This window comes from Aedes albopictus, chromosome 3, assembly GCF_035046485.1.
Source record: "Aedes albopictus strain Foshan chromosome 3, AalbF5, whole genome shotgun sequence".
Classification (NCBI taxonomy): Eukaryota; Metazoa; Arthropoda; class Insecta; order Diptera; family Culicidae; genus Aedes; species Aedes albopictus.
This window is the reverse complement of record NC_085138.1, coordinates 95,371,275-95,399,265: the sequence shown is the minus strand read 5'-3', so window position 1 is coordinate 95,399,265 and position 27,991 is coordinate 95,371,275. Positions and strand designations below refer to the sequence as shown.

Genomic DNA, 27,991 nt, shown 5'->3' with positions numbered 1-27,991 from the left:
CTCAAATTTTCACTGTAGGTTGATCAATTAGTTGTGTATCAGTGGACAAAATTTGGAAATGATCGGACTATTCTGCACGAAGTTATAAGCATATTAGGAAAAGGTAGAATTATCCGATAGCCAACTTTGAGCTGTTATATCTCCCGATTCAATGCACCAAATGCAATGAAGTTTTGTCCATTTATGAGTTATATATTAAGCTCTGAAAAACGTTTAACTTAACTTGAAATTATGAACAAGAGAAAAAGCTATAGCGATTTCATTATTTTATAATTTTCTAGTAAATTGGTCTATTTTTAATATGCATCCCATTACTTTTTCAATGAATTGTCGCCTATGTTGTTACTTTCTTTTAAAACATATCTGTATTCAAGATAATCAGAGGAAATTTGAATGTACTATAATCAGCATCTTGAATTTTGAAATGATGTTGAAATTAAGAAAAAATTGGCGTTTTATTAGAAAAATAATCTAATCGTTATAATTTTCTTCCGTGTTAAGAATTTTAAGTTAAGTCAAAAGTTTTTCAAAGCTCATTATATAAGTCATAAATGGTCAAAGTTTCATTGCATTCGGTTCATTGAATACGGAGATATAACAGCTCAAATTTGGCTATCGGATAATTATACCTTTTTTTAGACTCTTTATAACTTCTTGCATAATAGTACAATATTTTCCAAATTTTGTCCACTGATACACAATTAGTTGATCAACTTACAGTGAAAATTTGAGAATATTCGATGCACTTTTCGAAAAGTTACAGCTATTTGAATTTTTTTTGAGAAGAGAAAATTTTGTCTATCCCTTGTATATCGACCATTTTTTTATTACATTGGACACATTTTATAATCTTCTTAACCGTACTAGAATGTTAGGGTCAATATGACACAACATCTTAGGAGGGTTAATCAGAATTAGAACCACACTCGTGACATCCTTCTGGTATTCCTTCCGTAGTTTCTTTTAGAGTTTTGTTCAATTATTCCCCAGGTAACCGTATTTCAGCTTTAAAACTGCATTTTATCTGCTTGCTGTCGCATCATAACAGCTTCGACTACTAAATTGCCCTATATTACTATTTTAAGGACAAACGTCTTGAAATCCCGCTTCAACAGAACTTCAAGCGCACAAATCTCAAGAAGTAAGCTTCACACAGCAGTGAATTTTATTATTCTGTTTTTGAAGCTCAAAAAAACAAGATGGCGCACCTGATTGGTTTTGTTTACGAAGAGATTTGTGCCCTAGAAATCGTGAGTAGGTGCCAAAGCCGGCCATTGTGGCGGCAATTTCGGGATTCTAACACATCTGTATGTCCTTAAATGCCATTTAAAATCCGACAGCCGTTGTGTAGCATTTCAAATTCACGATGTATATTGATTAACAAGCATTACAACTGCTGCTCTATTGCCATAAAACTGCCAAGAGAGACTGATGATTGATGCTACAATTGCTAAACATTTCAACTTTTCAATTTATGTGCCACGGCTGTAGGACCCATTATTATTCAGATGCCCTATTATTTATTTCTGGCAACGAAGCAAACCATTATTGGGAGAACAGATGTTTTCCAAATAATTTTCTTGATTGGTTTATTCTGCCATCATGTCTCATATGGTAGATTCGACTATCAGCACTTGTCCTAGCCGTTGTCCGGAGCACAACAAAATAACAACAGGCGTGGTACTCAAAGTTTTATAGATCAAAAAATCAACGCACATTATCTGATCATTTATAGCTTATCCTGTAGCGCGGTTCAGCACCATCATCAACGAGGGATCAAATCTCAATTTCAGCGGGATCAGCAAAAAACAACAGTCTCAAAAGTGGCAGAGTGGAGAGTGAGAGAAAGAGAGGATGAAATGAGCAGGGGAAAATATTTTTGTTTTAAGTTTCGGAAATTTGGGGAATAGGAAGAATAAGCATTTAACCCTCTAATACCCAAATTTTTGATTTTGATCTAAATATCATTTTTCGTCATCTAAAATCGATTTAAACATGTTTTGGAAGATGATTCTTTTTAATTCTCGATTTTGTGATTTTTGGTTTTTGATTTTTCTAATTTTTATTTTTGAACATCCACACACTTTTATATTTTTCCAAAAAGCCTATCTGGGATACGGATTTTTTGAGACGAAAATATTTTGAGATTTTAGGATTATTGTTGAAATATTTTTATTTTACATTTTTTCAATGAAAATTTTATTTTTCGTGTTATTTTAAGGAAAGTAATTTTAGAGTGTATTCGACTCCCTTAAACTATTCTACTATGATAGAATTATTAGGGAAAAATCTTAAATATGTTAGTTTTAGCGATTCAATACAAACTAATCAATGATTTCTTAAAGGTGACTTAAACATCAATTTTTCAATGATTTTTGAAAAATGTAAATACGCTTTAGAAGACACCAAAAACCATTTTCAGATATGCAAAACAGTCCTAAATATCACCCAAAAATATAAAAATTTTGATTATCCACGAAACAAAAATTACAAAAATGCTCAAACTATACCCCGTCTAAAGGCGGGGTTGGGTATTAGAGGGTTAATCAGTCAAATATTAGGCCAAAACTTGCATTTATTTAGCACTTATGGCGCATATACGGCAGATTAGCATTTAATGACCTGCAGTAAAGGCGCATATAGTGCAGAACAAATACAATTTCTACTGCTTATTGGTTACCTGGGTCCTTCCAAGATGCCTTTGAAATTTCTTCTGGAGGGACCTCCAGAAGATTCTGCTGAGTTTCTTCAAGAAGTTTCTTCAGACTTTCAGCTGGAATTTATTCTGTCATGTATCCTGCAGTTTCTTCAGTGATTTTCCAGGGATTCCTTCTGGGATTCCTCTACCAGTTTTTTCAAAAGTCTCTTGAATTTTCTTATATTACTTCTCTTGGATTTGCTTCTGTTTTTTTAATCCTTCTAGGAATCCTGCAAACAATTTGTTTGACATTCCTCAAGGAATTCTTTCTGTGATTTTAAAAGGGCTTTCTTCTGGTATTCTCTCATAAATTGCTTCTGAGATTTTTTCAGGAACTTCTTCTTAAATCTCTTCAGATGCTTTGAAGACTCCTTCTGGTTCCTCTTTAATTCTTCAAAGCGTTCCTTCTGGAATCGTTAAAAGAGTTTATTCTTTTTCTTCTTTTGGAGATCCGCCTGGAATTCCTCCAGTAGTTGCTTTTGGCATTCTTCCTGATGTTGCCTTTCAAGATTTCCTCCAAGATTATCTCCTGGATATTTCAAGGAGATCCTTCTGCAATTCCTCCACATAGTTCTTCTGGGATTCCTTCAGAAAATCCTTTTTTATGAATGATTTGATTTCTCAACAAAATTGTTTTGGGTCCTACGTGTGTGCTTCCTGTAGTTCCTTTAACCATAAGTAATTTCTTGAGAAACGCCAGAAGATACAATTGAAAGAACTTACTTCATGAGGAATCCAAAAAAAAACTTTTGAAGGAATTTCTGAGAATACCCCAGCAAAAATGTGGATTGGACAGTGAAGAGAATTGTCAGACAAAAGAGGCACAAAACAAGCAACAAAGAAGACGCGGCGATTACTCTTTATCCCAACTGGTAACAGATAATGACATGATCTCGAATTTTTTTGTTGCAGACAAAACGGAAGCTGAATTTGTTGCGTGCTTTTCAACTCGTGAATAATCAATTACATATTACTAACCTAAAATCGAAACTTTTTGATGATACATCTTGAGCAGCGTTGCAGTGTTTACCGACTCCAAGTTACCGCTTGAAAATCACAATGCAACGCTTAGAAATCTCTAAACTTGTGGTGCACGATCTTTGTCCTATTCTGTTCAAGTTGGGGCAAACCTATGTCGCATTGGGTAGAATGTCGCAACAAATTCAGGTTGCGACATTGTCGTTATTGTTGCACGATGGTTGAATTTGGATTCACTGGGATTGGACAAATTCCAGAAAGAACAAGCAGCAGATGAAGCGTGTTAGTCTCTAGAGCACTGAGTTGGAAGCTGAGCATAGTCCAACCATCACTTCCTTCAAAAAATCACTAAACAACAACTAGATACCTAAAGTTAACGTTGTATTTATTTTTGTATTAGTTTTCCCAACCCACCAGGTTCACGTTATCACTAATAAAATTACAAATTTAGAAAAAAATACATTAAGGTGAATATATAACGAAGCCACACCTCGATTTCTCAAGAGCACAAATCTGAAGAACCGAATGTCGGTTTGAGCTGAAAAGTTGATCGATTTGTTAGCCGCTGGTGGTGACCAATCGATCAACTTTTCAGTGTAAACCGTCATTCGGTTTTTCAGATTTGTGCTCTTGAAAATTCGAGGTGTGGCTTCGTCATATCTTCACCTTAAAGACAATTATGATCTGTTCCAGCCTAAGCTAATCTCGACCAATTTATGTAAAAGTTCTTCAAGGTATTGCTGAGGAAATCCCAAGATACTCTTACGAAACACCTGAAATTTGAAGGCAAATTTGGACAAAATTCTTATTTAGGAGCAATTGCAGATATACATTCCGGAAGAATTCCTAGCAAAAATCAAGGAGTGCTTTCTGAAAATAGGAATGTCGATTTTTTAAACGATAATTATTTTTCTTTTCGTATTTTTAACAGAATATTACTTATTAAAATTTTAAATATTTCGACCTAATTCTTGGTTGAAATTCTTGTAGGAATTGTTTAATACATTACTTTCACTGTACTGTACGTACCTCCAAGGCTTCTCCGAGACATTCACACTGGAGTTCAAAATTATAGTTCTACACATAAGAACAAACGTCTTGGTATCCCAGTTTGCTCCTAAAACTAAAATGCACAAAACTCGACCAATCTATGTAAAAATTCTTCAAGGTCGTTTTTTTCAGATCAAGGTTTTCTTGACTCCATTTCAGGTCTGAGTGACTGTACAAAATTTGAGCTCGATCAGTCATGCCTACGCTTTGAGCATCGCGATTGAAATTTGTATAGGATTTTATATGAGAAAACTCACTTTTTTGAATTTTCCTTATAGAAGAATAAAGTTATTTTGAAAGTATTTAATCGTTAATGTAAAAGTATAGTCTCAGATGTTCTGAAAAACTTTGCCGAGGACCGCAAAGCGATCCGAGTATTGTAACAAAAGTTATAACCTACTGATCGCCTGTGTGTGCTTATCTTTTAACATGTAAAGGAATGACATCAATAATAATTTTCAATTTCTGGTCTGACTTTTGAAGAGTGTATTTTTTCCACATGAATTGAATCGCTTTGCGGTCTTTGAGAAAGTTTTTTGGCACATCCTGGGCTATACTTTAACATTAGCGGTTATACGATATAAACCAATTTTGAGCAACATTTAAGAAAAATATGAAACAGTATGATTTCCCATGTAAAATCTCATACAAACTTCAATCGCGATGCGCAACATGTAGGCTAAACTAATCATGCCCAAATTTTGCACAGTTATTTGGGACCTCAAAGGGCATCTTAAAAACTTTGATCTGATTGAATCTGATCAGTTTTAATTTTTTTTTCATACAACGTTGATCCACACTAATGTACATGTTTGTTATATGTGCATCATCGGTAGAAATTTGAGCTCGATTGGTTAATTTCTCACAAAGCTAGAAGCGTTCTCGTAAAACATATTTTTAGACAATTTTTTTTTGAACTGTCATACCTCGGAAATAAGTGAACCGAATTGAATGATATTTTGAACATTCCGAACAGTTTCCAAAACATAGGTACGTTTTGAACGTTGAAAAAGTTATGATGCATTGACACTTTTTGGATCTTTCTCTAAAAAACGCATTATAACGTCGTATCAAGTATCAATATATTGTTGATAAACGTTAAAAATTTCATTCAATTCGGCTCACAGGCTTCCGAGATATGACAGTTTAAAAATTGGTAGTATTGAAAATAGTGTTTTACGAGCAAGGATATAGCTTTGCGAAAGATTAACCAATCGAGCTCAAATTTGTACCAATGATGCACATATAAAAGGTTAACAAATAGTCAAAATTCGAGAATTTTTGATGCACTCTATAAAAGTTACAGCATGTTGAACTTTTTTGTGAGAGAAAAAAAGTTGCCTATCCCAAACATTTTGGCCATCCCCTGTATTTTTAGTTTAGTTTTGTTTTTTCGGCAAGTGCCTTTGGAGTGCTTTCTGAGGGAGGAAAGATAGTGTTTTATGAGGATATTTTCTTTAAAGTTTTTGTGGTAGACGTCCTTAAAGATTACTACACAAAAGATGAAATTTTCATTATTTTGGTTCTTAGATTTTGCTGAAAAATCCTCGTAATTCATCTGAGAATTTCGCTTGAATGCATAAAGTCAAAAGTCAGGAAATTCTATTTTCGAGTAGATACCCTGATGCTCACTGAGCATTCACGACCATCTAGACATCTAGAGGCATTATTATACAGGGTGTTAGGTTCCTGAGTGCAAACTTTTTGAAGGGTGATAGAGGACCATAAATGGCGAAAAAAATGTTACGTAGTTATTGAACTCCTCATGTTTTTGACTCTAATTGCCTTAACTGGCTATAACTTGAAAATGATCAAACTTATCGCAGTTTTTTTAAACTTATTCGGAAGATTATTGAATTTTCTATCAAATGGCATCTTTGAACCGATTGGTTTAGTTAAATAACTAAGTTCTCTAGAGCAAATAGCTCAAAAATAGTGTGTTTTAAATTGTGTTTGTCAATTATCTTTGAAAAATGCGTAATAATTTAAAATTCTTTCTTTGGCAAAGTTGTGGCCCCTGTTCCACTCTACAATTCCGATTTAAACGTCGCATTTCAGATTTTTTTTTATAAAAAGTTACGTTTATTTGTCGATATTGCTTATAAAAATTATTCACATAATTACTTAAACGTCGACATCAATAGTGAAATTTAGTTCATCGATATCTATCCGTCCATTACAATCATTAATGAAGGAAATATAATTCACTAAAATCTTCAATAACTTGGTTCTCGTTCTTGTTCCAATTCGTTCTAACGATGGTCGCAGAAGCTCATCAGCTTCGATCCTCCGCCCACAGGTCTACATCAGTTTTCGCTGTAGTAGTTCGAACGCATTGTTCACTCGTCGACATGCAAAAAAATTATGCTGCGTTGTTTCTACGTGTGTTCCACAATGCGTACAATCTTCTCCATCTGAACGTCTCATCCTGAACAGCAGTCGGCGATGTGGAGTTTTTTGGTTTATTCACATGTATAGTGTGCTCCGATGGGACGAAGGTAGGTCACGGATGAAAACGTTCTTCCATATCCGAACCCAATTAGCGTTTGGATTTTCAGTCTCCACTTTCGGTCTGTCTGTACGCTCGATGAAATAACGATGGATTAGATCGGCGGAAGGGTGCTGACGGATTTGGTAGGGTAAACTGCGTATGTTTTTAAGGGGTCATAAATTTGCAATCGTCATGCTAAGCACTTTTTTGCGCACTGTGCCGCACATTTAAATCAAAATTGCAAGGAAACGATAAGAGTTAGAAGTTTGGCTTCAAGGAACGAATTGTAGAGTGGAACAGGGGCCACAACTTTGCCAAAAAAAAAAAAAGAATTTTTAAAGATAATTGACATAAACAAATTAATACACACTATTTTTAGCTATTTTGCTCTAGAAAATTTAGTTATTTAACTAAAACAGTCGATTGAAACATGCCATTTGATAGAATATTCAATAATCTTTCGAATAAGGTTAAAAAAAACTGCGATAAGTTTGACCATTTTCAAGTCATAGCCAGTTAAGGCAATTAGAGTCAAAAACATGGGGAGTTCAATAACTACGTAACGGTTGAGATTTGACCATATGCGTAGAACAATTTTTTTCATCATTCATGGTCCTCTATCACCCTTTAAAAAGTTTGCACTCAGGAACCTAACACCCTGTATAGTGTTTAGGTATTGCCCAAACTGCCATGGCATCAGGGATGGTAAATGTCATAAAAATGTAATTTAGTTATTTGCTAACGTCTCTGCACTTATTTGGAAGTGTCACCATCATTTGATTTTCCATAACTAATCAGCGTTATGGACTGGTGATGCGTACGAACAGAAATTTACACCGAAAGTGGTGTAAATAAATTGAAAAATGTCATGACATTTTTGACATTCCGCGACATTTTCCATCCCTGTATGGAATCATACGATAAAAAACCTACACATTAGTTGCCTTCGTTATGACTGTACCATTTGCACGGGTGTATTTAGTATTGTGATTAAATTGTACTGCGAGTATTGAAAGGCCCATGCGTCATATAGCATAACGGAGCCGAATACAAATCTGGAGCAACATTTGAAAAGGGCATACAAGCATTGGTAAACAATGACTTCACACGTCGCTCCTGAGCCCCCATCAGCTTATGCACAAAAACTAAGACCGTTATCAGATAGAGCAAACATCGATCTTTCGGATAACGGTGTTCATTTGCGTGGGCGGGCTGCTGTTATGCCCTACGGAGCATTTTCGAAAAAAGACACAAGACCTCTTGGGCCCTTTTCAAATGTTGCTCCAGAAATGCATTTTTGTTTTTCAACTTCAATATAAATTATTGGCAAGTGTAAGTTTTTCAATCGTTGAAGAAGTGAAGAATATCTTATTGTCTATTAATCATCCAAAGGTTTTTGATAGACTCTATTTGTTATATAACGATACTAGGGTAATTGTTCCCATCGTTGTGGTAGTACCTAATGTTGCGGTAATGGCAATTGAGAACTTTTTCGACTGAAATGTTACCAAAAGGTATTTTTAATTGATGTATTGTGCCTAAATTATGAGATTGCACCATTTGTTTGCCTAAGATTCGCCCAAAAACCTATTAAAAAATATTTTTCTTAATATGTTTGCTGTTGTGTTCCTATTGTTGCGGTAGTGTTCCTAATGTTGTTAGGAACAAATACCGCAACATTAGGAACACAACCCAAGAAACAGAACTAGCTGAATAGTAGTTTCTTAAGCAAAAGTTTGCTTAAGAGTTGTTTGTTCCACTCTTATACAGCGACAATGTTTGTTGGGAATGTTCTTTCAGATAACAACAAATAAAATGCTCATAACAACCTCAAAGTGGCAATATTTCGTTATTTTCCCGTAGATAAAGGATAGATTTTATGATTTTCAAATCAATCCATGTAAAGAGTTTGCTTGGGGCGACACAATTGTGGTTTAAGCATGAACCCAGTGCTTAACTCCTCCATGATCGGATCAATTACCCTATAGAAGTCTCTCAAATAAAGAAAGATACCCTATAGATACAAAAAGAATATCTCTAACGACGTCATAATGTTTTTGTATGATTATTGAAGATCTATTACAATACAGATTTACAAAGGTATGTTCTAAACCCAAGAACAGTTTGAATAACTTAAACTGAAGAAACTGAAAAATATCCTTCTTCTATCATGTCTATAGTTTTTTGCACTTTTGGAAACGTCAAGTCAATTCAAAAACAACGCTTGGAAATGTAGACCCTAAGAAGCTAAATAAAAGAATCGATTGGTCTAGAAAAAAAACTGACTGGTACATGGATCGGTATGTGCACGTTTACAAACCACTGCCGTAGTCTACAGCACCGTAGCTGGCTCGCCCTTTGCAGCGAGGGAGGCATGGCTCGCTGTTTTACAACGAAGTAAAATTGCTTTTTACGACGTCGTCATCGACCACGAGTTGGTAGGTGGGTACCCGACCGGACTCGTAACAATCGCAACTTCGCGCGCTATTGTAGTTCCTCTAACTCTCTGCTGTGTATGGATGGCTGGATAGATGACGATGATGGTCTGGCTTTACTACACGTTTAGGTTAGTTTTCGCTCTGCGAGCGAAACTCGCGCTGGCAGTCGACCGTGGTCCACTTCAGTGGCAACTTCGCTGTCGGTTTTTGTCGTCGCCGTCGCACCTCACCAGCGAGTCACTAGCCTGTGAGGATCTCGGTTGTGTTGTTATCAGTGAAGTGTTTCCCATGGACCCATCAAGGTCCAGATTCTGAACGTCGTCGTCGACGACGAGGACGACAACGACGGCGAAGACCGTGTAGTCGTAATCGGCCTCTCGTTACCCCGTGTGTACATTCGTACATCGCGGCGGCTTGAACGGCAGATAACGTGGCTGTCACTTGACGTAGGTAGTTGCTTGTTGGAGCAGTATTACGGTTGAAAGTGATTGATTGGGTGTTGTTGCTGCCACTGACTGAGTGGAAGAAGAAGTCACTAGCTTGGGAGAAATCAAATTAGTTGCAATTGAAGGTTGGTGCGGTTCGGAACGGAACGGTTCGCAGTCTGTTCGCAGTCGGTGCAGTAGTTTTGAGAGGTATCAATTGTTGGCATTTCGTTTCGCGTAGAGCAGCAGGGGTTGATTAGAAGGAGAGATTTTGCAGTTTCGGTTGTGGTCACCGCACCGGCGTCGGAGTGGTCAAGAAGAAGTGGAGTGATTTTTTGTGGAAAATTAAAATGCACAAAAGTGTGGAAAATTAATGCAAAAAGTGATACCTACGAAGAAAAATTGAAACCACTAAACGAAGACAAAATCGAGGCGATTTATCATGCGGCTACACTCAGCGAAATGAAAATGCAGTACCAATGGATTAGCTAGCTGTTTTGTGAAGATCTCTGATTTATAAATGTTGCCCACTGAAATGCTAATGCAGTGTTGAGTTGAATCAGTGATTTACAACCTTCACATAACAGACAGGTGCGTTCTTTCAGAAAATTGGCTTCGGAAGATATGTAAAATACGATACTCGTACTTTATCAACTGTGTAAATGTTTGTAGAACACCAAACTGTGAAGCAGAATCTGTGCCAGTTGGGTTGTAACGCTAAGAAAAAAAAACAGAATCATGATGATTTCTCAACATCAATCATTTGTTGTTTAAAAAGAATGATAAAAAACTGGGAGATAGATTAAATTATAAAGGGGCCTCTCATAAATCATGCATACATTCAGTCACTAATTAAGATATTGGCATCTAAGCCGAAAGAGAGAGTGACTTGAAAAGGAAAGTGTTCATGGTGTGAGCTCGGAGTCCGGAGAGTTTGGCTTTTTATTCCGCAAAATCGTTAGTTGTTTTGTGGCTTAGTTGGTTGAAGCACCAGTCTAGCGAATATGAAGTCGTGGGTTCGAATCTCACCAGAATGTGATTTTTCACGAATTTATTTCTCAATTTGTCAATTGGCAACATTCTGGCTTTTAATTATGTACAAGTATTTCCAGTATGTTTAAGCAGTGAAGAGAATTGTCAGACAAAAGAGGCACAAAACAAGCAACAAAGAAGGTGCAACGATTACTCTTTATCCCTACTGGTGACAGATAATGACATGATCTCGAAATTTTTTGTTGCAGACAAAACGGAAGCTGAATTTGTTGCGTACTTTTCAACTCGTGAATAATCAATTATTACTAAACCAAAGTCGAAACTGTTTGATGATGGAGCTTCTCCAGTGTTGCAGTGTTTACTGACTCGAAGTTACCGTTCGAAAATCGCAATGCAAGGCTTAAAAATCTCTAAACTCGTGGTGTACGATGTTAATCCCATTATTTTCAAGTTAGGACAAACTTATGTCGCATGGGTTTGTTTGTCGCAACAAATGCAGGTTGCGACATTGTCATTATTGTTGCGCGATGGTTGAATTTTGATTCACTGTGTTTAAGACATATCAGCAAATCTGGTAAATACCAGTAAAGAGAAATATATAAGAGGCCCAGATGCAAATAAGTGTTATTTTGTCGATTTTGAGCTGAGCATATCATAAAGCTCTTCAGATTTCAAGCTTTTATCAACTTTTTTAAGATTATTTATACGATGATGATTAGAAAAATTACAATAAATTGGAGAACATTGGGTCGACTTTGGAACTCCTCCATACGTTTTGTATGGATTAAAAGTTGGTGAAAAGCTTCGAACCTCATTTACTCGAAAGTGGGGTTTTGGCACTTCTAACCCTTTGCTTCTAACCCCCTCATATATCATCATTCACGACAGCGTTCTCAATTAGCTGGAGAAAATCTCGGCAAACGTGCAAATCTTAGTTCTGAATAAAATACTCCTGTGAGAATCTGAATTCTTATGTATTTTTAGAGGAATATAAATGTTTGCTGCCTGATTCCCTATTAGTGTAATCCCTCGGAGTCTAGGAGAAAATTCTTAAGAAATGTCTGATGAAATTCCTAGAGAAGTATCTTCTGAACATAATATGGAGGGAAACTTTGAACAAAATTGCAGGAAAAATTTGAAGGACTGCAACTGAGCAATTAATATCGGATTACCATTAAAATACACAGATTAAATTTTTGACAGATTTCCAAATGAAACCCCTGCAGACATTATTGAATAATCCAACAATACATTTTAATAAACTTCCTGGGATATGCCTGATGGAATAACTCACAGAAGAGTGTCAGACAGGGCCCACGAAAAGCTTCCTGCAGGAGGACATGTCAAATTCCGTGGAGATATTACTGGCAAATAACTTAAAAGATGTTTAACAATGTAAAAAAAAGATCTGAACATAAAATTAAAAATACTTTGGTCGATTATTTTAAAGAAACGTCTGGAGGAATTATTGGGAGATTTCTAAAATACTTTTGGATGAATTTGTTTAAAAAAAGTCTTGGTTTCAGTTTGGTTTGAATTTCTTTGAATCCTGGTGAAAACTGCGTGAGAAACATCAGAAGCAAACTAGTAAACCTTGGTGTTTGTAGGAATCTTGGAGAAACTATTGGCGGAGTTTTTCTTCAGCAGTTTCGGCGAGAATCCTAACGTCCTTGAACTGCGTTCTCGATTAACCAAAAATCACGCAAAACATAGCGAAAATCATGGAAAATTGCTTGTGAGCTTTGGTCTAGCAAAAGCTTTTGATGGTTTTGTGATGGATTTCCTGTACAATATACTGGTTCAATTCTTAGAAGAAATTTTAACCGATTTCGTCAACCATTTCCTAATAAAATTCTTACAAAATTGTCTGGGAACCTTCGACAAACCGAATGTCGGTTTCCGCTGGTGGACACTTGTTGCTATAACAAGGTTTATTTTTAACCGATTGACTTGAATTTTTAATCATGGCAAGATACTGTACGTATCTGATCGTGTCCCAAAATTCTAGTCAATCGGTTAAAAATTGACTTTGTTATAGCAGCAAGTGCCCAATATAGGTCCCCCTGCCCTACCTCAAGCAGTCCTCAATTCCAAACCAATAACTTTTTGAGGTCTTTTTTTGTGGACGACTCAATACTTTATTTTATTTATTTATTTATTTATTATTACACACTGTCTTCAGTTAAACTGTACAGACTGTTTGAACTTAATTATATCTAGCGTAACATTTGAAAAGGGCCTATCTGCAAAATGTAAACAAACCCGATTTTTCACTATTCCTATCAATATCTACCTAAGCTATCCCATAACACCTTAATCAATGAGAAAAGAGCTATTTTACCCGTATTTTAAATAAATTTTAAAAGGGCCTATCTGAAATTGAATAATCTTTTAGGGCCTAACTGCATTCAAAAGGGCCTAACTGAAAATTACCTTTCAAATCAGATAGGCCCTTTTGTTAATTTTAATTATTTTTCATATTTTCCAATAATTTTTAGTAGTTCTTTAACTTTGCTTGAATTATATATGGAAATAAATCCAAAATATTTCAAATTAGCTAAAATTAAGAAAAAATAAAAGGGCCTAACTGAAATTTTTCCTTCAAATCAGATAGGCCCTTCTGTCAATTTGGGTTATTTTTCATTTTTTCCAATAATTTTGAGTAGCTCTTTAACTTTCCTTGAATTATCGATAATAATAATCCAGAATAATTAAAATTAGCTAAAAATAAGAAAAAAATAAAAGGGCCTAACTGAAATTGCCGACGATAAAAGGTCCTAACTGAAAGGGCCTAACTGATTTTTAGATTGTAAAAGGGCCTATCTGCCGCTCATGTTCAAAATACATTATTTATGGATTTTTTGCTAAAGTATGATGCAAATAATGCACAGAACCATAAAGTAGATTCCCATATGTGTCAATAGATGGAATAAAACACCTAAAAAAGTCTTTCGTTTTTAAATAGGATTAACTAATCTGGGAGGTAATCTTCTCATGCGATTTTCTCAATGTTTACGTTTTGCAGATAGGCCCTTTTCAAATGTTACGCTAGATATGTTTAGCCTAACACGAAACAGCAGAACTACAAAGAATACAAAACTCTCGTTACTCTCGTTACTGAAACATTCCCATTTAAACGTATAATAATATGGCATTAATAATCAAAACAAGAATAAATTGAAACGAACCAAATATACAAATACAAAACATATGAATCATTATGGAGATTACTCGATGTTATTTACTGAATGTGGCAGCCTTAAATAGTTATATTTCTCAATGTTGGAGGTTTCCATGGGTCGATGTTCTTCCTGCAAGTAAACTCTCGAACTTTAACTTCTCGTGGCCAGGTAGTAGCATTCAGTGCAAGTTGTTTCCAGCGTCCAGGTAGCACTACTTTAAAGGAGATAAAATCCAGATTTGCGCAGCTTTTCCAACGAGGTACCAGTTTGGTCACATCCATACATTCGGGCTCTGGAACACAAAGAGACTGGGACACCAAGCTCGTGATTTCATTTTCTGTTGCTCGTCTGTTAATATTCGTTAGGAGCAGCGAGAACGAATCGTCTCGATTGTGCGTAGACGAACGCGAACATTCGGACCTACAGGCGCTCACACTATTCAAAGGTTTCGGCGAATTAATTGGTGTTGAATGTCGTTGGGTTGACACAGATGACGTAGGACAAGCAATAGAAGTAGGCAACTCAGCAATAGAGTTGACTATAATTTCGATTTGTGATTTCAAATCTGCGATGTGAGCTAGGATTACGTTATATTCCACCGGTTGAGCCTTAGGAGATTCTGGGATGCGATCTCTAGCCCTGCAGTACTCGAACATACAGTCATCGCATATCCACACGATATTTTTAGTTAGTGCACATAACTGAGTCTCACTGACACCAACACAAGTAGCATGAAACTTTTTTGCGCACCTGCCTTCGCAAACAGTGTATAAGCTGTGCATATCAATGCCTTCGGAACATGTCTTGCACAAAATGTCCATTGTAGTATTGTGTAATGTTTCGGTACTAGTTTCAATAATATAGTCTTCGAAAGCCTTATTCCAGTAATTTTAATCACGAACTCAGACAACACGATGAACACACGCAGGAATGCCACAAAGCACGAACAAAATAGTAGTTATATTTGCAATATTCAACGTAAAAATCAAAGTTGAAAGGCGAGGCGAAAAAAATACGTTGCACTTCAGCGTAAACACACGAACACACGAACCAACACAATATCAAAACAGGCTATTTCCTATACCTTGTTTTGGTATGATACCTGACGCATTGGTATGCTGCAGTTAGGTGGCAGTTATTCATTCCTCCTCCGAAGGAGGGGGCCGAAAATTATCAACATAGTCGTGACGTACTAAATGGTTGCCCCAGCCTCAACAACCAGTCGTTTTCATATTTACTAACATAATTCTTGGGGTCTTCAGTTAGCCTAGTGGTTAAGGCTATGGATCGCCAATCCGGAGACGGCGGGTTCGATTCCCTTTCCGATCGGGAAAATTTTCTCGACTCCCTGGACATAGTGTATCATTGTACTTTCCTCACAATATACAAATTCATGCAATAGCAGGCAAAGAAAGCCCTATAATTAATATCTGTGGAAATGCTCAAAAGAACACTAAGTTGAAGCGAGGCAGGCCAAGTCCCAGTGAAGACGTAGAGCCATAAAGAAGAAGCAGAACATATTTCATCTTTCATCCATTTATAACTGTAAAGAGAAAAATAGATCAGAAATTTACTACGTCATGTGCGCTGATTCCCGTCATATCAGACGGAAATAGCCAATTGTAATATCTGTAATTATAGATGTTTCGACTTACTTTCGCCAATGGCTTATCAGATTGAAGCAAAAAGATGTAGACTATCAATAACCAGCCCCGAGTTGAAAGTTTTCCTCGTTTTACGTTCGGCGAAGCCAACCGCACAAAAGCAGCAGCTAGCCGAATTGTTCTTCGCCACCCTTCAATTTTCACTTCGACAGATGAATCAACCTTAAATTCACACCCCACAAAAGCTCTGTGGCACTTCAAAGTTGGTTTTCGATGCTGCACGATGCAGTAAAAGTTGTTCAATTAATTAAATAAATAACTTTTTCCCCGTCGGTAAAATTTAATCAACAAGTTGTCTTCGTCCAGACAAAATGCAAGCAAATGTGTGCGTGGATTTTCTGCATACGAAACATCGTGTTTCACAACCACAGAGGAAGATTTATTTGTAGCACTGACATGGCGTTTCATGATCTGGTGGGCAATAATATTACACTAAACTCTGTTTTTACGCAACTTTTAGTTCCGCGTAAAAAAATCGAGAGAATTTTTTTTTTTAATTTTGACAAAGAGAGATCTTTGGCAGAAATTTGATCACCGTCCAGCAGCAAAGAATCTTTCCAAAGCGCATCGCGTAATTTCGAGAAAATCATGTTAAAAAATCGTGTAAAATAAAACCGCGTAAAAATGTCGTGTAAAAAAAGAATTCAGTGAAATTAAAATATTTTGGCTACATTCATCTCCATTTGAAAGCGTTCTCCTCAATAGTAGGGGGGTTAGGGGCATAATGGACTGAAATGGACACCCCTGTTTTTGCCGAAACCGTTGACTTTTATGTTAAACTTTTAATGCATAGGAGTAAAGGAACAAGTCATTGTTCTATTTTTCAAAAGTACCATTTATATTCCTTCAAAATAATCAAAATATCATTGAAATTGAAGTATGTTTTTCATATGCTGGATTTCTTATAATTTCGAAGCAGTATCAAATAAGGTATTACGAGTGTTTGAGTGTGTCCACCATAGGAACAAGTGAATTGTTAGCTTGTCTACATGTATACGCAGATTTAGCAATGGATACAGTATTTTATTTTTGTTTAGAATTTACTTAAAATAGCAATTTTGATGTTGTAGTCGATTCGGGGCGAAATGAACACTGGCAATTATGAATTGATGTACGCGCGTTGCATACTGTTAGGCGTTTTAGAGAGTTTGGAAAAAATCGATCCGATTATTTTAGCCTAAAGTTTATTTAATTAACTTTGATGTGAAGTAAACTCGTCCAAGATGGAGTATTATATCTGTGGTATTGATCTCCGTAGGCAAATTACTTAACTGGTCGATGTTATCAAAGATACAGCATAACATATGCAGGAGTGTCCATTATGCCCCGATGGGTGTCCATTTCGCCCCGTACCTTTCCTGACAGCCCCAAAAAACACACGGTTTACAATTCATTATTTCTTCACAATAATGACATTCCACCTGCTGTTTATGATTGAAATACGTAGGAAACAAGTTAAAGTTTTAAGCCAACTACAGGGCTGTTACAGGTGGCGCGGATTTTGCGTTTTTCGCGGTTTTTGCGTTTCGCGCGGATTTCGCGCGTTTTTGCTAATTTCGGCGCGGATTTTGCGGAAATGGTTTTCAAATGCACTTGCATAAAATATTTAGACAAGAAGCTCTACACAATCAGAAAAAAATAAAGAACATTTTCAAATTGGAGTTATGATTTTTGTGATTGAGTAAAAATAATTTTAATAGTCCCTATCTTAGAGTGCTAGATAGGTTACACTACATTGAACACTGAATTTGTGAAAACAGAAAAGATCCTCTTCTGAATTTCTTAGTCAACCTCTTGAAGTCATTTCTAATTTTGGCTGAAATTTTGGATAGCATTGAAATTTTGGACGGAACTTAATGAGGTTCGGAGTAATGAGGTTCGAAAAAAAAACACTGAATCTTGGCAATATTTCTGAGATAATTGCTACGGTTTCTTGGTGATTCTGATAGCTGATTTTTTGTGGAATTTGCAAAAAGCCTTCTGATAGACGTTTGGATAAACATTTGGTTGAATTATGTAGTAATTTTAATGGAATCTCGTAAATAAAATCATTGGTTTTGTTGACTGTGTGTATGTGAGAAATCAATCTGATTGGTTTTCTGACACAGTATGTCCTGAAATTTTTGAAATTCCTGAAAAACGACGTCCTGAAGATTTTTATGATTGCATTCTTCGAGAATTCTATAAAACAAGCTTTGGAATAACTCTGGTTAGAATTAAATATTATTCATAAGAAATTTCTAGCGATTTTTTTAACATGCAGGATTTTCTTGATTCATTGAGTTTCAGAATGACAGAATTGACGGAATTCCTGAATCAGTTACTTGTGGAACTTCTGTCGAATTGATTTTTTTTTGTTAAAAACTTGTATTATCCAAAAAATACGTAAACTTCTCAAAATAAGTTTCTGTAGAAAATAATCCATGATTTTTTCAAAAAAAAAAAAATCTGACCCTTTTCTGGCAGTTCTCTTGAACGATCTTTTGGGACTTATTACAGATTTTATTTCAGGATTCTTACAAAAATAGTAGTCACCTTGATTAATAAGCAATCATAGAACTATTGATCCAAAAATGCTTATTCCAATTAAAAAAAAAACTAGCCTGTTTGAAACATTTTTAAACTCTTCGTAAAAAAAAACATCTTCTTATTTTAAGCTTGATACAAGTGCGCAAGATGCACTGTTGAAGCGGGATTTCAAGACGTTTGTCCTTAACATTAGAAATGATCTTCATCTGGAGTGCAACCAAAGTCACGAATAGTTGAAACTTCTGGCTTTTTACGAGTTTGAGTCATCAAAATTATATGTTTTTGTATTGGCGCGGATTTGATGACCTCGGCGCGGATTTAAATAGCTTGGCGCGGATTTTGCGGTTTTCAAATCGACACTTTTGTAACAGCCCTGCAACTAATAATATGTTAAGTTTTTGTCTGTTATACATGCAGGGCTGTTACAGGTGGCGCGGATTTTGCGTTTTTCGCGGTTTTTGCGTTTCGCGCGGATTTGGCGCGTTTTTGCTAATTTCGGCGCGGTTTTTGCGGAAATGGTTTTTAAATGCACTTACATGAAATATATAGACATTGAGCTTAACACAATCAGAAAAAATAAAGAAAATTTTCAAATTGGAGTTAGGTATGAATTTTGTGATTGAGTAGAAATAATGTTAGTATTTAGTCGATAGCTGGGAGTGGTTGATAAGTTGCACTGCACTAAACGCTCAATTTTTGAAAGCAGAGAAGTTCCTCTTCTGAATTTCGTAGTCTACCTCTTGAAATCATTTCTGTGTTAACCATCATTTTTTGGCTAATTTTTTTTATAACATTTTTTTGGACAGAACTTATTTAGTAATGTCCTACACACTTAATTCAGATTGCCGGGATATCAGCATTTTTTCCATTTTTCTGCCGAGATTTGCACAGCCGAGCGATCAGCAAACAGCAATTTTGCCGGGATCTCAGCAATTTTGACATCTCATTGCTGAGATTCGGCAAACGTTTTGCTGAGAGTCAGCTAACAAACGTCACTTTTTGCTGAGTCATCAGCTATTAGCTTTGCTGAACACACGGCTGTGCGCGTTTTTGCCGAGCTCGCAAATCTGTTTTGAGTGTGTAGGTTTGAAAAACACTGAATCATGGAAAGATTTCTGCAAAAATTCCTAGAGTTTCTTGGTCATTATTAAATCTGTTTTTTTGTGGAATTCGCAAAAAGACTGGAAACTTTGGATAAATATTTGATTGAATGAAGAAAAACATTGGTTTTGTAGACTGTGTTACTTGTAGAACTTCTATTTTTGTTAAATATCCCAAAAATATTTAAACTTCTGCTGTCAGGGTAAAATTTATCTTTGATTTCCAATCGGAGCGTTCGTTGAGAGTGGAGTAGCGAGCACAGTTAATAAAGAGTTTCTTGGTAGAAATTTTGGAGGATGTTTTTAACTTGAAGCTTTGGAATCCTATGGAGGACATTCTTGCTGCAATCTTTACTGAATTTCCAAGGGTGTGGTGTGGCCAGAAACTCTTATAATAATTTTCTAATAAAGTAATACTTCTCTACATACCTTTTGCTCAAAGGCAAGAACATTCGCCTGACATTTATTATGAAATGTTTCCTATTTAATAAATAAATATCTCCCTTAATATTAATTCTATTGGTATTGGTGATTTATTTAATCAATAGATTATGTTAGAATCAATTACTCAAATTGTATCTACACAAAAAATCCGAAAATTTTCTTGCAGATCTCTCGAACGATCTTTTGAGACTTACTACAGAGTTTATTGCAGGTTTTCCACCATAATGTTGGTTATAATTATTTCAAAAGATTCGTCAAGAATGCTCCTTTTCGGAACTGTTTCAGGGAACAGGGAATTCAATTCTCGTAAAAAAGTAATCACCCTGATTGACCAGCAATCAAAGGACTATTTATTCAAAACTGTTTATTCCTATTTAAAAAACTAACTTGTTTGGAACATTTTTAAACTCTTGGTTGATGTGGAAGTTGCATTTTAGGTCATGGAACAATAATAGTTAATATCGATTTTAACCAGAGTTGATGTACACGTGCTGTAGTCCCATGTACGGGAGGCACATTGCAAGCAAGCTCCCAGGAGCACAGTACATTTTGAGACTGAAAGTTGTGCGCCTCATTTTTCTCAAGATGTGTCTCATGAGCTTCGGTCTCATGCGCTGATTAAATTAGAAAATTTCACGACAAAAACTTCCTAAACGAACGAGAATTGAAACCTTAACCTTTGCATTGAGAGTCCCTAGTCGTATCGCATAGACCAACCAGACACTTATGTTGCGTACGGAAAAAAGTTGTTGAGGTTCTTCGTTACCAAGAAGTTGTTTTTCACCTTAGATACCAACAGCTCACGCAGCGCATGAGACGAGTTCCCCGGGAGCTAGGTGCCTAGCTCCCACCCACCAGATTTTCGTAAGCCTCCTAGCAGCGCAGCACACTGCGATTTTGAAGAGCTGGGAGACAATTTGGTGGGAGGCTCGCTGTCACATTTATGTACACATGAGCAATGGGTAACTCTGATTTTAACATTAGAAATGATCTTCATCTGGAGTGCAACAAAAACCATAAATAGTTGAAAAATTCAGGCTTTTTATGAGTTTGAGTCATCAAAATCATATATTTTTGTATTGGCGCGGATTTGATGACCTCGGCGCGGATTTCAAATGGCTTGACGCGGATTTTGCGGTTTCCAAAACGACACTTTTGTAACAGCCCTGTACATGCCTAACGTACTCATTTGCTTAGGGTGTCCATTATGCCCCTAATCCCCCTACTTTGAACACATGATTTGATTTGAATTGCGAATAATATTTCCCGAAATGACGGACAATCACAGTCACGTAGAAGGTGTGGCGGGAATTAAATTCATGTTGTGTCCAAAATAGCATTCGAGGAACAATTATTCAATCTTATTATTTTAAGGAAATTTTAAATGTTTCACACTTATTTTAGAGTTGCTTCGTCTGTTCTATTTACGGTAAAAGTTCAGTTTACCGAACTTCAGCACAGTTTTACCGACGTTCAGATATTTATTACCGAACGTTCGGTAAACATTATTTATGATTCGGTAGGGTTTACCGAACGTTCGGTAATTTTTTGCCGATCTTCGGTAATGTTTTGCTGAATATTCGGTAATCTGAACTTTAACCGAAACTAGAACAGCTGAATACGGTACTTTATTTTAAGTGCGTTTACAATAAGTTTCTACATGATACCCAGATAACCACTAAGCATTTGAATAAGCCGTACAGCAGACCGTATTGAGCATTTGAACTGCTTGCTGCCCTACATAAGCAGTTCGAATGCATAGCTGCCTTGAATCAGCATTAGCTGTGCTATTCAAAAGCCTTCGGCTGTTAATTAGCATTTCAACTGCTTGAAGCACACTTAATTTTGAATACCGTGTACGGTAATTTTTTGACGAAAATAGAACAGCTGAATACAGCTATAACGGATTGTTTATCTTTTGCACCCGCTTTTGACATTTGGTGTACTGAGCCTCAGTAAAATCGATTACCAAAGCTACCGAAAAAGTTCTGCTGTTCTATTTTCGTCAAAAAAGTACCGAACAGGCAATCAAAGCAATCAAAATGCTTTTCAACTGCTCTACAAATGCTAAGAGCAAAGAGTATGGGAGATTGGTTATGCATTTGACAGTACATGCTACCTCTCTCTTTCAGAATATATGCCTCTGTTGACAAATTTGGACTTCTGAGTTGCTTTTTCGGTTTTCCCTTTTTCATCCAAAAGCTCCGAAGCAAATATTGCTGCAGCTGGTTTTGGATTGGGAGCATTGCCATTGAGAAATTACCACACCTCATTTCATCGGAGAATGTGTATTAAATAGGTGGACTTCGGCGGATCATAAGATTATTCGAAAGACGGAATGTTATTGATGGAAGAGGGAATAAAAACGCTTTACACATTATGAAATGTATCTTTGAAAACGTGTTGTGGGTGTCGGAACTGCAGCTGTTTTCCAACAATTCTTTATAATGGGGATAAAATTAACGCACGCCGTCGGACCAACTGTAGCGTATCCTGGAGCGTGGAGCAGCAACTTGAGTAGAAAATATGATTGAATAATCACCGGATCGTAAGTTCAAACCCCTATAACACCAAAACAAGCAAAAAAGTACCACCTAAATCAGCTGGAGTGTGGAGGATGCGGGATCGTCGAAAGAGCGAGAAGCAAACGTAAATCTATTTTTGTTTTGTTTTGCTCGATGAGGCGTTACCGGCGTTACGCTTCCTTGACATTTTGAACCAACGTTCCTGAAGGTGTTACACTCAGACAGCCCGTTATTTTGCCAAACCCTGCTGTTGGATAGCACTTAAGGCGTATATACGGCCAATTAGCATTAAATGCCTTGTCATAAGGTCAACTATAATGCTGCAGGAATGCTATTTTAAATGCTTACTCGTTACTTGGGTATGAATGAAATTTTATGATTTAGTCATTGAAACCAAACTGCTCATGAGGTATTGGTCGATGTGCAAGAATAAACTCGATCATTATTGGTCAGTACACACTCAATCCTGAATTGCCTGTTCAGCACTTTTTTGACGAAAATAGAACAGCAGAACAACTATTTCGGTACCGTGATTTCGGGTGAAATTGATCAGTGGGGTGAAATTGATCGACGTGAGGTCCATTTTTGTTTGTCAAAAATGAAGCTTTGAACTTAAAACAATTAGTAGAAAATGACCATCATCTGGCTCAAGGGTTATTGAATGATGAGTTTACATGTTTTACAGCTAATTAGTCAAACATTTCTGTATTTAATTTAATATTTTCCGAAACTGCGTGTTTGTCGAATTCCAAAGACACTTTCAAACTTTTGTTACCGTAGCTGTATCACACATGTAATAAATATTCGAATGAATGTTTATAGTTGCCAAGTGTTCGCTAAACCCGATTTCGTCATCAAAAGTTCTATAAATATTGATATTTATGCATAAAGTTGTACTTTTGCTAAAGTAATAACCTGTTTAGTATGAAAATTGCATACCTTTAGGCGTTTTCTTTATATTTATTAAACTTTAAACCTAAATAATTAAGAATTTACTAAACTTGTAAAAGTTTTACAAAGCTTTTCGCATTCTGAAGTGATTAATTTGTTTGGGAAAAATATTTTCAGCACTTACAAAGACATTTTACTGACTGATCAATTTCACCCCGAAACTAAAATTTCTGATTTTTTATCTAAAATGATATTTATTGCAATAAAATGATTTGCAGTAAAAGTTTCAACCTCGTTGACTGATGAAACCCGTGGTAGTACTTGTTTTAAAGCATTGAGTTTGACCATATCGATAACTATTCAAAAATTAGAAGCCAAAAACTGTGAAAAGTGATCAATTTCACCCGAAATCACGGTACCTTCGGTAATCGATTTTACTGAGGCTCAGTACACCAACTGTCAAAACCGGGTGCAAAAGGTAAACAATGCAGTATAGTTGTATTCAGCTGTTCTATTTTCGTCAAAAAATTACCGAACACGGTATTCCAAACTAAGTGTGTACTCATGCTGTTTTTTCTATTTGAACCTGGGTTGGAACTGGATTGGCGGAAAATGTGCAAACAATCAAACGCCAAAGAAATTTCAGCGCAAGGGAACCCAAAGTCGGGTTGGGGTTGAAATTGTGATCTAATCCAGTTCCAACCCAGGTTGGATCTGGATAACACTAGTTTATAGCATTTTTGAACTCGGTGGTAAGTTGATGACCATTTTTGATGTAGAATCATGCCATGAGTTCGAAAACGGGAAGGAAAAAAAATACAGTAGAGCGGAATTTTTTTCGACTTTCCATACAAGGTTGATGATTTGAAATAAATTTTTGTTCTATTTTTAAGCAAAGTCGCTCACTTCACACATATCATTCTTGGTAATCAATGCTACGATTGAGCTGAATTTTTTACTGTATCTCGCCTACATATGATATGTCAAATGAACAGAAAGAATTTTTAAATAGATTTTTTCTCATCGAAAAAAAAACATATCTTCATGTATTTTTGGAAATTTAACTAAAATTTACCTTATGAAAATTAGACATATCTGTAAAGTAAAGATTCCAGAAGAATCACCTTGTGAAAATTGATCATGTTTATTATTATCTAATTACATAAAGATAAACTTGAAAGGAGCAGAAAAATATTAAATTTATGCAGACTGGAATCGATCCATGAACGTTGAAATCAACGTGCCCAACCCACACGGCTATCGACACTTGAGAATATCGTGTTGCTAAATGTGTATAAAAGCCAAGCTGTGAGTCGATTTTGCATTATAAAAAACATTGTAAAATTCATTCTAATCGTTATGAAATGTTTAAAGGCCATTTCATAAGTAAGATCTTATAATAATCTTAAGTTTATTTGGCTGAGTGTAACAATATGTTAACACGTAACACATTCGTAGCAATTTATTTCAAGTGTAGCATGATGAATGCCAATTTTAATTAAGGACATATGCGAGCGAATGGGTTACGTACAAAAGGCTGAAACACGAAAGGCTGAAATAACAAAAGGCTGAATTACGAAAGGCTGAATCACAAAAGGCTGAAAATGTCAAAAGGCTGAAATAACATAAGGCTGAAATAATGATTCGACTAGTTTTCAAACGGCGAGCCTAAAGACAGTCATGCGAGCCTAAAGGTAACACTAACATTACAGACAAACAGACATAACACTATAATTATTCATATCGTACACATGATCTTTATGAAAATTTGCTAGTTGGCCGACCACTCAGCCCTGACACTTGCATTGGTTTTACTTGAGTTTGACATTTGACGCACACTACCGCTCATTGGTTGATGGTTCATTGGACGAACATGCTTCCGTTACTATGTTCGAAATCGGAAAGCGTTAAGGTCCCATTAGACATGACAAATATTTGCCCAAACAAACTCAACAAACGACCAACACAACGTGAATCATAGCAACCTTGGATGGATGTCGGGCTTCAATGGCAAATATTTGTCATAATGACAAACAGTCTAATGGCACCTTTAGGACTGTTTTTCCGCGCTAAAGTATGCATTATTGATCGCCTACATAACTATGACAGTATTTCTCCAAAGAATAGCATATATTTAAAAGAAGGAAAAATCTCTGATCACATTGTTGGCAGCTGTAATGGCAACCAATCTCCATAACAGCATGACTCGAAAGAATAGCTCATGCTCAAAGAAGGAAAAATCTCCGATTTAAATACCATCAGTCATTTTTTGTGTTAGTTGGTATGCATCATTAGCCTCTTCACTAAGCACATTCTATGACTAGGACTCATATATGTAGCCGATCTGGTTAGCGAACGGCTAGTCATGCTGAGGGTGACGGGTTCGATTCTCCCTCGGGCCAGAAACTTTTTGTAATGGAAAATTCCTTGACAACCGCGGGCATAAAGTATCTTCCTGCCTGTCACACGATTTACAAATGCAAAGTGGTCATTGGTAGAGAAGGCTCTCAATAACTGTTGAAATGCGTAGAGAAGCTGAAAGCAGGCTTTGTCTCAGTTGGGACGTTACGCCAGAAAAAAAGAAGAAGTACTATAATCATTTCCTGCATTTTTGCAATTTCAGCCTTTTGTGCATTCAGCCTTTTGAAATTCAGCCTTATGTTACTTTCAGCCTTTCGTGTTCAGCCTTTTGTGCATTCAGCCTCTTGAAATTCAGCCTTATGTTAGCATCCCGAGCGAATTCAAAGAAGGCCTTCACAATGCAATGACTACCCTGTGGTTAAAAGGTTCTACTAGTTCATCGTAAGTTTTCTGAGTACCATAGCAATAAGTCGCAATCAGTGTAGTACTAGTACTAGTGGGTATTGTAATTTCTTGCCTAATTTGATGCTGTTTGAGCAAAAGTTTGGGTAACTGTGTTGTTGTATTATTTATTTCTCGCAACATCAACAACACAGTTACCCAAACTTTTGCTCAAATAGCATCAAATTAGGTAAGAAATAATAATACCCAGGTTGTTTGCAGAAATAGAGAACTGATCAACTTATCATACAAAAACCCAGCTCACTACTTTCAATCTTTAATCCTATAATTCCTATTCAAAAATTGTTCAATAAGGTGATTATAGAACGAAGCCACCCTTCGAATTTCCAAAATCACAAAACTGAGAAACCAAATGACGGATATCCCTGAAAATTTGATCGTTTGGTGACTACCTGCAGGTGACCTATCGATTAATTTTTCAGCGCAATAGCAGTGAATCAAAATTCAACCATCGCGCAACAATAATGACAATGTCGCAACCTGTATTTGTTGCGACAATTCACCCATGCGACATAAGTTTGTCCCAACTTGAAAATAATAGGATAAACATCGTACAGCACGAGTTTAGAGATTTTTAAGCCTTGCATTGCGATTCTAGAACGGTAACTTCGAGTCAATAAACACTGCAACTCTGCTGTAGATCTATCATCTAACAGTTTCGACTTTGGGTTGGTAATAATTGATTATTCACGAGTTGAAAAGTACGCAACAAATTCAGCTTCCGTTTTGTCTGCAACAAAAATTTTCGAGATCATGTCATTATATGTTACCAGTAGGGATAAAGAGTAATCGTCGCGCTGTCTTTGTTGCTTGTTTTGTGCCTCTTTTGTCTGACAATTTTCTTCACTGGATTTGTGCTTTTGAAAATTCAAGATGTGGTTTTGTTCTATACTCACCTTGAGTAGTTTTCAAGTAAAGATAGCTTGTATAGTTTCATTGCGGTTGTGATTTACTACTATACAACGGCCAAAAACATATTTTTCTATTATGGTAATTGACGTATCTTAATCCTATGGTAGATTATTCCCATCCAAGTGGTTGCCACTTTCATTTCCCTGAGTGTACCCATCGTCCAACCTCCGAAAGAAGATAGATGCCCGGTTAGTGTGTGGTGAGCAAACCGTGCGTGAGAAGAAGACCGTTGTGCGGCAAAGTATGACGATTTTTGCAATGAAAATGTGAGTTATTGGTTAGCGAGCGCGCGGTCGGTGGTGGAATTTCCTTGCAAGAAAAGTTCGCGAAACTACGCCGCGCTAGTGTGCTGCAAGTGCATGCGAAAGTGGATGATCGACCGTCAAGGAAAGCTTGTGTACCGACCTCTGTCCGCACCGCACAGTTAGTACGTAACATCCGGTCGACGGTCGACGGACGCACGGTGGCCATCATCAGGGTAGGGTGGTGCATAAAATGGCCTGATGCACCACCAACTGTAAATCGGTGCAACGAATTGATGATGATGATGCGGTGTGGAATGAGATAATTTGTTCGGAGGTACCATCATCGTCTGCCCAGTCGTCGTGTATAGAAGTGCGGGGAGCTTGTGGCTAACTACGCGATGGGGCTATACCATTGCTGGTTGAGGACTTTATTTGTGAGTGTATGTGTGCGTTTCTGCGTCGAGAAAAAGGTCGCGTATTGATTTGTAGATAAGCGTGCGTCGTTATCTTCGTGGAGAAATCCAATTCTTAGTGCGATGTGGCGTTTGATCGATTTACTGAAAGCGGATTTTATTGCGGGTCCTCGTGCCGTGCTTCGGTGTT

The 27,991-nt window shown here is 36.6% G+C and overlaps 1 protein-coding gene and 1 long non-coding RNA gene across 12 annotated transcripts in view; one reads left to right on the top strand and one right to left on the bottom strand.

Annotated features, from left to right (window-relative positions):
• Window positions 1–27,991, bottom strand: part of LOC134291856 (uncharacterized) — a 188,387-nt gene that overhangs the window by 56,509 nt on the left and 103,887 nt on the right. The gene's annotated exons all lie outside the window — the stretch shown is intronic.
• LOC115267054 (casein kinase I-like) overlaps window positions 9,522–27,991 on the top strand; it is a 97,320-nt gene continuing 78,850 nt past the window's right edge. Inside the window, exon 1 of one of the 7 annotated variants that reach the window (XM_062860063.1) lies at window positions 9,522–10,101. Coding sequence is in view for 1 of the 7 variants with exons in the window: in XM_062860061.1 (XP_062716045.1) it covers window positions 27,387–27,409 (23 nt within the window). In the remaining 6 variants the exon portion in view is untranslated. Of the gene's footprint in view, window positions 10,291–27,218; window positions 27,723–27,991 lie in introns of those variants that run through there. The other 6 variants (XM_062860064.1, XM_062860062.1, XM_062860069.1 and 3 more) reach the window with 6 other exon arrangements.